The 9,876-nt window shown below is 54.2% G+C and overlaps 2 protein-coding genes across 9 annotated transcripts in view; one reads left to right on the top strand and one right to left on the bottom strand.

The window, feature by feature from the left end:
• Positions 1 to 4,108: 4,108 nt before the first annotated feature.
• On the bottom strand, positions 4,109 to 8,603 carry rnf214 (ring finger protein 214). Of its 5 annotated transcripts, none has more exons than XR_013812159.1 (7): positions 8,421 to 8,601; positions 7,792 to 8,006; positions 7,573 to 7,706; positions 7,028 to 7,256; positions 5,878 to 6,105; positions 4,592 to 5,542; positions 4,109 to 4,374 (listed from the first exon to the last, which is right to left on the bottom strand). XR_013812159.1 is itself a non-coding variant. In XM_079744783.1 (6 exons), the coding sequence occupies exons 2-6, from the start codon at positions 7,945 to 7,947 to the stop codon at positions 4,904 to 4,906; spliced, it is 1,386 nt and encodes a 461-aa protein (XP_079600909.1). In that variant the 5' UTR covers positions 7,948 to 7,968; positions 8,421 to 8,603; the 3' UTR covers positions 4,109 to 4,903. The 5 variants fall into 5 exon arrangements, 3 of the variants coding, with proteins under 3 accessions (XP_079600909.1, XP_079600908.1, XP_079600907.1); XR_013812160.1 differs by having other exon boundaries at positions 4,109 to 4,638; positions 4,686 to 5,542; XM_079744783.1 differs by having other exon boundaries at positions 4,109 to 5,542; positions 7,792 to 7,968; positions 8,421 to 8,603.
• The window catches only part of snx2 (sorting nexin 2), a 19,312-nt gene continuing 17,462 nt past the window's right edge, over positions 8,027 to 9,876 (top strand). Inside the window, exons 1-2 of one of the 4 annotated variants that reach the window (XM_079744744.1) lie at positions 8,027 to 8,321; positions 8,776 to 8,845. In XM_079744744.1, coding sequence (XP_079600870.1) covers positions 8,783 to 8,845 — 63 coding nt within the window. In that variant the 5' untranslated portion in view covers positions 8,027 to 8,321; positions 8,776 to 8,782. Of the gene's footprint in view, positions 8,322 to 8,659; positions 8,846 to 9,047; positions 9,109 to 9,876 lie in introns of those variants that run through there. The other 3 variants (XM_079744745.1, XM_079744747.1, XM_079744746.1) reach the window with 3 other exon arrangements.

Here is a 9,876-nt window from a genome sequence, read left to right as displayed (position 1 = left end):
ACTCTTTCTTCCGTTTTCCAAATTCTTTTTTGCCCCGAATCAAACATTTTCTGGTCACGACTAGCCTGACGAACGATTGGCTTGGTTCCAGGCTTAAAACTCTTTATACAACGATTTGACAAAAAGTTGACGGTGAGAATGAATGGGAAATTGACTTTGGGAACCAGAGCTGCTGAAAAAGGAGGCTTCACTGTTACGCTCTATAACCGACATCGTCACAGTCAGAGCTTTGTCTGGCACGCCAGATGAGTCATGGCTGCTTTGTCACAATTCTTGTATGTTGTTTATTTTGTAATTGAATGTAAGAAGGAAACCACAGGATTTTTATGTTCCGGTCTTTTGGGGTCGAAGGGACTTTTTAATATTTATTAAAATTACTTATGGAATCGGTTCAGTATTGAGCGAGAACACTGCATATAAAATACGATTTTTTTTATGAAGTAATTTAACAGATGCCAAAGTGATAATGTATTCCATTTCTTCTACTTTGTTTACATGTTGGTATGACAATACATCTGAATCTCAATATCCTGCCTCCATTCATTGATTACAAATATTTATCAAATTGCTTAAAACCTAAAATGGTCCGGCAGTTGATGACGCCTCCGAAAAAGGAAATGTAAGAAAAGTATTTTGATTGAGCCTCATGCTTAATGCCGTCTCCTGGCTGAGATGGGTGCTTCAGGAAGGGGTTCAGGGCTCGGTGTCGGACGGGGGGTGCAGTGGGACGGACAGACGGACCCAGACGGACTGGTACTCTGGCCGATACGCAGCGCGTGTGTAGATTTGGGAGCTCTTGGCTATCAAGGAACGGTCACTTAAAAGAGAAAGGATTGATGATGTCTGGGCGGCGAGCGCTGCTGATGTTCTCACGCAGCCCCCAGGCTAATGGAGTCCCTCCATCACTGGAGGGAAACGCACCACAACACGGCCGCCCGGCTGCAATTAGCAACACAACTATCCCAGGAATGTGCACAAACTCTAGTGTCTCTGTGTGTTTTTGTGTGTATGCAGTGTGTGTGTTTATGCATTAAAAGTGTGTGACTATGAGGTGTGTGTGTGTGTGTGTTTATACAGCGAGTGTGTGCATGTGTGTTTATACAGTGTGTGTGTGTGTTTATGCAGTGTGTGCACGTGTATTAATACAGTGTGTGTGTGTGTTTATACAGTGTGTGTTTATGCAGTGTGTGCACGTGTTTTAATACAGTGTGTGTGTTTATACAGTGTGTGTGTATGTGTTTATGCAGTGTGTGTGTGTATTCATACAGTGTATGTTTGTGTTTATGCAGTGTGTGCATGTGTATTCATACAGTGTGTGTGTGTGTATTCATACAGTGTGTGTGTGACAGTCAGCTCAGAGACATTTTCCCCTCCACTAGGGCAGTTCATGTAACAAAAAACAAAAGCTTTTGTTTTTCTCCTCCTCCTCTCTCTCTTCTCCTCCATCAGTCTCCTCCTTCTCCTGCTCTTCTTCTGGGGGGTGAAAGGAGGAAGTTAAACTGATAAATTAGACCTCATTTATTGGACAACAGTTTGAGTCGATACTCGGCGCCTCCCGTCCTCCTCCAGGAAGCCGCGCGCCTCCTAATTGGAACATGCTGCGCGGAGGGCAGCCGTTTAGAACGCAGCCCGCCAGGCCCCCCCCCCGCCCCGCCCCCCTCCCGGCGCAGCGGACAGGAGAGGTCTGACAGGCGGGGGGCGGGGGCGGAGGGGTATAGATTTTAGTGTCTGTTGTTGGCTTATTGTTGTGCTTCTTTACTCAGTCAATCACATTTAATTGACAGCGCTGGGCTGGGAGCGCGCGCCGCCATGACAGGCCGGTAATGCCGGGGGGGGGGCTCCCCCACCCCCCCAACCTCATGACGATTCCTCAGCCGTCAACGGCATTAATTGATGTAACGACAGCGATGATGGATACTAATAAATAAGGAATGGATACCTAATAAATACAACCTTTAAGGGAAAGCAGCTAATTAAAGCCGCTCTGAGATAATGCACGACTTCCCCAGACGCGGTCCGTCAGAACACCGATTGTTACCCCAAGGTTTTATTTACACGCCAAAAAAGTCAACATTTGCATAAGGGGGAGCAGCTGTTTGTTCGTCTTTAAACCCAGCGCAGTACGGGAAGAGCAAACTGAAGACCAACGGCTCCCTGACGGCTGTCATCTACTGTCACTGACGGGATCCTGATGAGAGCCGCGCGGCCTTCATTTAGCAGCTGCCTGATTTAGCAGCTGCCTTGATTTAGCGTCTCCCTTTATTTAGCACCGGCCTCGATTCAGCGGCTGCCTTGATTTAGCAGCATTGTGTCCAGACGAAGGTTGCCGTGGGGGCGTAGGAGTTACCAGACTTCCATGGAACCTGTTCAGAGCAGGGCGCAGCTTAAGTATTCTAGTGTAGTTTATTTACCAGGGCTATCTCCAGAATGTATAAGTCAATGTACCTTTTGTTCCAGCACTCTGTCGTCAGTGTGTTTGGCCACAAGAGGGCGGCACTGCACAGGGGAGCGAAGCGGTATTTATAATATGTATAAATCCCTCAGTCTCCAATTTAGAGAAAGTAAGACATGTTGAAGACCCTAACCGAGTCCCAGCAGACATCTTTTACTTATCTTAAGTTTAGAAATAGTTAGCTTCTTCTAGATCAAGCTTCTTCTAGATCAAGTCTAGAAGTACATTTGTTTGTAAAATACCTTTGACATCAAATATCCTATACACCTGGTCCTGTACACCTGGTCCAATACACCTGGTCCAGTACACCTGGTCCTGTACACCTGGTCCTGTACACCTGGCTCAACTGGTCCTGTACACCTGGTCCAGTAAACCTGGTCCTGTACACCTGGTCCCATACACCTGGTCCTGTACACCTGGTCCAATACACCTGGTCCTGTACACCTGGTCCTGAACACCTGGCTCAACTGGTCCTGTACACCTGGTCCAATACACCTGGTCCTGTACACCTGGCTCAACTGGTCCTGTTCATTTAGCCCACCTTTTCACAGCTGGTGCTCTACATATAGCTGAGGAATCAGACCCACAAGCGCGTGATTCTGCTATCCCATAATATTTGAGGGATGACCGCTGACCTCCCATCGCCAGCCAACCAGAGTCTGATGATGAGGACGAAGGGAGAGCTCTCCCTCTCTCCTCCCTCCCTCTCCCCCCCACCCCTCAGCAGAACAAACTAATAGTGAGATTAAACCATCGCTCTTTGAGCCCGGGGCCAGGGACCGGCCCCCAGGGCCGCTTAAGGTCCCAGGACACTAGTTTAGGATCCATTGGTCAACAGCCCCCCATCCCACTCTAGTAATGATGCTTGTTTGTCCGGAGGCCTGTGAATCACACCCGTATTACCGCTGTCACGGCAACCACAGGAGACCCCCACCCTGGGAGACAGGAGTCCAACCAAAAAGTACTTTTAAACCCACTCACACATCTTTAATATTACCCTCTGGAGCTAGCACGGTTAGCCACAGCTTGTTACCCTCTGGAGCTAGCACGGTTACCCACGGCTCGTTACCCTCTGGAGCTAGCACGGTTAGCCACAGCTTGTTACCCTCTTGAGCTAGCATGGTTAGCCACACCTCGTTAGCCTCTGGAGCTAGCACTGTTAGCCACAGCTTGTTAGCCTCTGGAGCTAGTACTATTAGCCACATTTTGTTAGCTTCTGGAGCTAGCACGGTTAGCCACAGCTTTTTACCCTCTGGAGCTAGCAGTGTTAGCCACAGCTCGTTAGCCTCTGGTGCTATTGCGGTTAGCCACAGCTTGTTAGCCTCTGGGGAGAGCAACGCTAACCAGGCAGCAATGGTTGAAGTTGTCTGGAAAACACCTGATGGGATGATTTAGAATAAAGTAGACTTAACATCTTTATAATAAACCCCTTATTCAAGGTATTCCCTGAAGCCGACATACCAAAAGGTCAAATGCTAGTCACCGAATGGTGAAGAACTCTTCCGAACTATTGTCATTGCTTTTGTTTGGTTCAGGCCTTAAACTAAAGCCAGGGAGAAGAGGACCCTGAGAAGGGCTCCACTCCAGAGGTCAGAGAACACGCTTTGGGAGTTAAAAACCGGTTATATATCACTTCTTATTCAATACTTTATTGACATTAAATAGCTTGATCCCACATCATTGAGTGTCCTTGGTTCAGCTGAACGTCGTCCCTGATCCCGGAGCTCCGAGTGTTCATGAGGACAGATTGTGTTGTTGAAGGCTCTGCGGGAAACGTCCAACCAGCCGCCTTCTTTATTCACTAAGGAAAGATAAGACAACTGCTTTGGAACCCAACCTTAACCCTATCCCTAACCCCAACCAACACAACCTACCCCCCCGAACCCTAACTAACCAGACGGGGAGGGGCAGAAGGGGCAGCCCTCAGTGGGAGGGGCAGACCTCAGGGGGCGGGGCAGAAGGGGCAGACCTCAGGGGCGGGGCAGCCCTCAGGGGGTGGGGCAGACCTCAGGGGGCGGGGCAGCCCTCAGGGGCTGGGGCAGACCTCAGGGGGCGGGGCAGACCTTAGTGGGCGGGGCAGACCTCAGTGGGTGGGGCAGACCTCAGGGGGCGGGGCAGCCCTCAGTGGGCGGGGCAGACCTCAGGGGGCGGGTCAGAAGGGGCAGCCCTCAGTGGGCGGGGCAGACCTCAGGGGGCGGGGCAGACCTCAGGGGGCGGGGCAGAAGGGGCAGACCTCAGGGGCGGGGCAGCCCTCAGGGGGTGGGGCAGACCTCAGGGGGCGGGGCAGCCCTCAGGGGCTGGGGCAGACCTCAGGGGGCGGGGCAGACCTTAGTGGGCGGGGCAGACCTCAGTGGGTGGGGCAGACCTCAGGGGGCGGGGCAGCCCTCAGTGGGCGGGGCAGACCTCAGGGGGCGGGTCAGAAGGGGCAGCCCTCAGTGGGCGGGGCAGACCTCAGGGGGCGGGGCAGAAGGGGCAGTTGTTGCCGTTGGAGTGCAGCCAGACGCTGATGCAGTGGCGGTGGACGCAGTGGGCGCAGGGCAGAGGCTGGCGGGCCGCGGGCTCCACGGGGTTCTGGCACATCAGGCAGAAGCTGCGGGCGGCGGGCCTGGGGGCGGGGGCCAGCTTGAGGCCCACCTGCTCCGTCAGCTCGTCCCGCGACAGGCCGGCCATGGTCCCCCGCTCGCTCTTGATGTTCTGCAGAGCGGCCATCAGGTGGGCCTTGCTGCATTGTGGGAACTTGGCGGCCAGGTGGTCCAGCAGTAGGTCCAGTTTACCGGAGGGGGGGGGCGGGGTTTGGTGGCCGGTGGGCGGGGTGATGCGAGAAGGGGGCGGGGTTTGTTGGCCGGTGGGCGGGGTGATGCGAGAAGGGGGCGGGGTTTGGTGGCCAATGGGCGGGGTGATGCGAGAAGGGGGCGGGGTTTGGTGGCCGGTGGGCGGGGTGATGCGAGAAGGGGGCGGGGTTTGGTGGCCGGTGGGCGGGGTGATGCGAGGAGGGGGCGGGCTTCTGGGCGGGGCCAGGGGGTGAGCAGGAGATGGGAGGAAGGTGGCCTGCTCCAGAGACAGCAGGATCTGACTGATGATCAGCTCCGCCTATCAGAAAAGAGGGGAGGAGTCTTAAAGAGGAACAGCAACAGACATGGGCTAGGTTAGTAGCTATGCTACTACTGCTGTGGAGCTAACAACTGAGATGTAGCGAGCTGCCAGCGACAGCTGATGTCGAGTAGCTAGCTGCTAGCGACATCTACTTTTATGTTGCTAGCTCCTGTTGTGTAGCTTGTAGTAAAGCGTAACCGGAGGTCGATCTCTCAGCAGGCAGTGTGCCAGAAGAACAGCAGCGCTCGGTTTTTACCCTCCTTTATAAAACACTACATTGAAATTTCCATATTTTCTATTGATGTGATGAAGCGGCCCAAGACCCCCCTCACCGTGGGGACCTTGGGCAGGGGCGGGAGGTCCAACGCCGGCAGGGCCACTGCCCCAGGGGGGGCCTCCACGGGCCGCCCCTCCCCCAGCTGCTGGAGCAGCCCCTGGAAGTGGACCGGCAGCTGGTCCCGCCTCTTCCGGACAGACGCCTCCTGCCGCTCCCAGTACAGCCGCTCCTGGAGGCGCGACGGACTGGGGTCCAACTGAAGGGCCTGCAGGTACTGGCCCACCTGGAGGAGGACCAGAGGGAGAGCAGGCTCTGAGCTGGAGGAGCAGACCTCCACTCGTATCAGGAGCAGCATCAGTACTGTACCCGCCGGGCTAGGAGGTCCTGGTCTAGAGGGTCTAGAGGGTCCTGGTCTAGGGGTTCCTGGTCTAGAGGATCTAGAGGGTCCTGGTCTAGGGGTTCCTGGTCTAGGAGGTCCTGGTCTAGAGGATCTAGAGGGTCCTGGTCTAGAGGATCTAGGGGGTCCTGGTCTAGGGGGTCGTGGTCTGGGGGGTCCTGGTCTAGGGGGTCCTGGTCTAGGGGGTCCTGGTCTGGGGGGTCCTGGTTTAGGGGGTCCTGGTCTGGGGGGTCCTGGTCTGGGGGGTCCTGGTCTGGGGGGTCCTGGTCTGGGGGGTCCTGGTCTGGGGGGTCCTGGTCTGGGGGGTCCTGGTTTAGGGGGTCCTGGTCTGGGGGGTCCTGGTCTGGGGGGTCCTGGTTTAGGGGGTCCTGGTCTGGGGGGTCCTGGTCTGGGGGGTCCTGGTTTAGGGGGTCCTGGTCTGGGGGGTCCTGGTCTGGGGGGTCCTGGTCTGGGGGGTCCTGGTCTGGGGGGTCCTGGTCTGGGGGGTCCTGGTTTAGGGGGTCCTGGTCTGGGGGGTCCTGGTCTGGGGGGTCCTGGTTTAGGGGGTCCTGGTCTGGGGGGTCCTGGTCTGGGGGGTCCTGGTTTAGGGGGTCCTGGTTTAGGGGGTCCTGGTCTGGGGGGTCCTGGTTTAGGGGGTCCTGGTCTGGGGGGTCCTGGTCTGGGGGGTCCTGGTTTAGGGGGTCCTGGTTTAGGGGGTCCTGGTCTGGGGGGTCCTGGTCTGGGGGGTCCTGGTTTAGGGGGTCCTGGTCTGGGGGGTCCTGGTCTGGGGGGTCCTGGTCTGGGGGGTCCTGGTCTAGGGTCTACCCACCTCCCTGAGCCAGAACTCCATGGAGACCATGGCGGCCTCTCTCTGCCTCTCCACCAACACCACCCCCTCCTCCAGCGCCCGCTGCTCCACCTCCCGGGACGCCGCCTGCACCCGCTCCATCTCCTCCGTCAGCAGGGTCAGCTCCGCCTCCCACTGCCGCTGCTCCTGCTCCTGCTCCACCTGCAGGGAGCTCAGACGCGCCTCCACCTCCTCCACCTCCTTCTGCAGCCTGCAGCGAGGAGACGGAGTCACCATAGGAACCAGTATAGAACCAGTATAGTGCACCATATAGGAACCAGTATAGAACCAGTATAGTGCACCATATAGGAACCAGTATAGAACCAGTATAGTGCACCATATAGGAACCAGTATAGAACCAGTATAGTGCACCATATAGGAACCAGTATAGAACCAGTATAGTGCACCATATAGGAACCAGTATAGAACCAGTATAGTGCACCATATAGGAACCAGTATAGAACCAGTATAGTGCACCATATAGGAACCAGTATAGAACCAGTATAGTGCTAGGTGTCTTTTCTCACCTGTTGTTCTCTTCCTGTGCACGGTTCTTCTGTGATGTAATTTCCTGTTTCCTGAGCAGGAAGCTCTTCCTGGACGCCTTGGAGTCGTTGAGCTGCAGCTTCACCCTCAGAGAGTCCAGCTTCTCAAGGAGGACCTACACACACACACACACGTTAAGTGTGTGTGTGTGTGTGTGTGTGTGTGTGTGTGTGTGTGTGTGTGTGTGTGTGTGTGTGTACCTGGTGTTGTCCAACAGTCCTCTTGTGCTCTGCCTGCAGCAGCTGCTGCTGCTCCGCCCATCTCTCCTCCTCCACCCTCTGCAGGTTCAGCAGGTCCGCCTCCTCCGCCCAGCCGCCGTCCAACATGGCCGCTGCAAGCTGCTCCACATCCGTCATGGCCACCCCCGCGCTCCGCCCCTGGAACCAGACCGCCGTCTACAATGATGTCCACTGGCCTGAGAAGTGATGACAGCACGCTGAAGACCAGACAATAACAACCACATGACGTCAGGACCGCCACAGCCCAGGGCGTGAAATAAAAAGGCGTTCTTAGTTTCGTTTCCTGAAGCCATTAGAGAACAGCAGCAGAACAGCAGCTCGATGTTGACTTTATAATAGAAGTAGAAAAGAAAAGACTGGTGGAGTATTGGATAGAGTACACTACCAGTACCACTGGAGTACTATAGTATACTGTGTAAAGGACAACATTATACCGCAGGAAGTCGTCAAGAAGCCTGTCTCACCTTGTCCGTCTCACCGACCCTGTCTCAGTGCGTCTGTCTCATCGTGTCTGTCTCGTCGTGTCTGTCTCGTCGTGTCTGTCTCATTGTGTCTGTCTCGTCGTGTCTGTCTCGCCGTGTCTGTCTCACCGTGTCTGTCTGGCTGGCTGTGTGTTTCACCGTCAACGTGTCCCGGTTCTTCCTGCTGTCCGCTGTGTAACGTCACTACGGTTCCTGTCGTTCAGCTCTCCGGATTCTTTATATATATATATATATATATTTATATATATATATATAGACCCTACCCGGACTGGCGGCTGAGGCCTCACAACACAGGAAGGGGAGGGTGTTCAACCCGGAACTGATCTCTGATTCCGCCGGTCCCACCCCCTCTGATGCTCTCCTCCTCCTCCTCCTCCTCTCTGCGCTGTCACATGACAGCAGTGGGGAACACATCCTCTTGAGTCTCCTCCACCTTCTGTGTGTGTGTGTCATCGGTATTAAGGAGGACCATGGCGGAACAGACCGACAACCGGGAGCCGGAGCCCGGCCGCGGAGAGGAGCTCTCCCCGGAGGTGAGTCGGTCCGGGAGGCCGTACGTCACTAGGATGTCGTTATCCAGCAGGATGCTCTCTCCTGCTGGGCTCATATCTTCATGGTTAGGATGATAGGATCAGATGTCAGCTGAATGAAGCAGTGTGTCTGTATGAGGGAGGCTCAGGTTGCGCATCAATACGCAGCTTTGGTAGCTGATTTCCGGGTCGGTGGCGTCAGGTGACTCGAGCGGGGACAGGTGGAGCAGGACAGGTGACGGTGTTTGATTACACCATGGTGGCTGGTACTTTATCTGTATTATAAATGTATATATTTGTTCTTGTATTATGGGAAATGCCTTCAGTATCTCCGGTCACATCCACATTTAATTCTCAATGTTATTTATTATCGTATACAATGAAGTGTTCCTCCACGTCTGAGACGGAGGAGGGCAGACGTGGAGCTATGGCCAGTTGTTTACCGGTGGGCTACTGGTTACACCTGTTGTGTGTGTCTACCTCTACTGTAGCTCTGCTCTCCACTAGTGAGGCCTGGACTACCTCTACTATAGCTCTGCTCTCCACTAGTCAGGCCTGGACTACCTAGTCTACCTCTATTGTAGCTCTGCTCTCCACACATAGGCCTGGTCTATGTTGTCTACCACTACTGTAGCTCTGCGCTCCACTAGTTAGGCCTTTGACCCAGTAGTGGTTACGTTAATTTACTCAATGCCCTAAACAAACTAAAGATATGATATTTCCTGATACTGCAGGGTTCTTTCTCCAAGTTAAATCAGCTCATCTGCACATTTATAATGATCCGCTACACATAGTAACACTGAATATTTGTTCTCTTTTTGGCACAAAAGTTTACTATTGAACATGGAACATGTTCCAGAAAACCCATATGGTCTTGCATTACTTGCAGCAAGGAAAGGTACAAATAATGTCTGTGGGAACTGGGGGGGCTTCTTACTGGCTGAACTCTCCTCGAAACACCCCAACAGGTGGGAGATGGAACAGAATGATGTTCAAACATTTTGATAGATGGCCGAATAGTAATCACTGTTGCA

This window comes from Pollachius pollachius (genome assembly GCF_949987615.1).
Source record: "Pollachius pollachius genome assembly, chromosome: 1".
Lineage (NCBI taxonomy): Eukaryota > Metazoa > Chordata > Actinopteri > Gadiformes > Gadidae > Pollachius > Pollachius pollachius.
The sequence above is the reverse complement of the archived record's forward strand: the minus strand, read 5'-3'. Positions and strand labels throughout refer to the sequence as shown.

Coding starts and splice junctions, on each gene's coding strand:
- rnf214 (XM_079744783.1), bottom strand. CDS start 7,947: ATGACGGATGTGGAGCAGCTTGCAGCGGCCATGTTGGACGGCGGCTGG. Junction 6,106..7,027: donor TGGAGTTCTGGCTCAGGGAG/GTGGGTAGACCC, acceptor GTCCTCCTCCAG/GTGGGCCAGTACCTGCAGGC. Junction 5,543..5,877: donor CCCTGCCCAAGGTCCCCACG/GTGAGGGGGGTC, acceptor CTTTTCTGATAG/GCGGAGCTGATCATCAGTCA.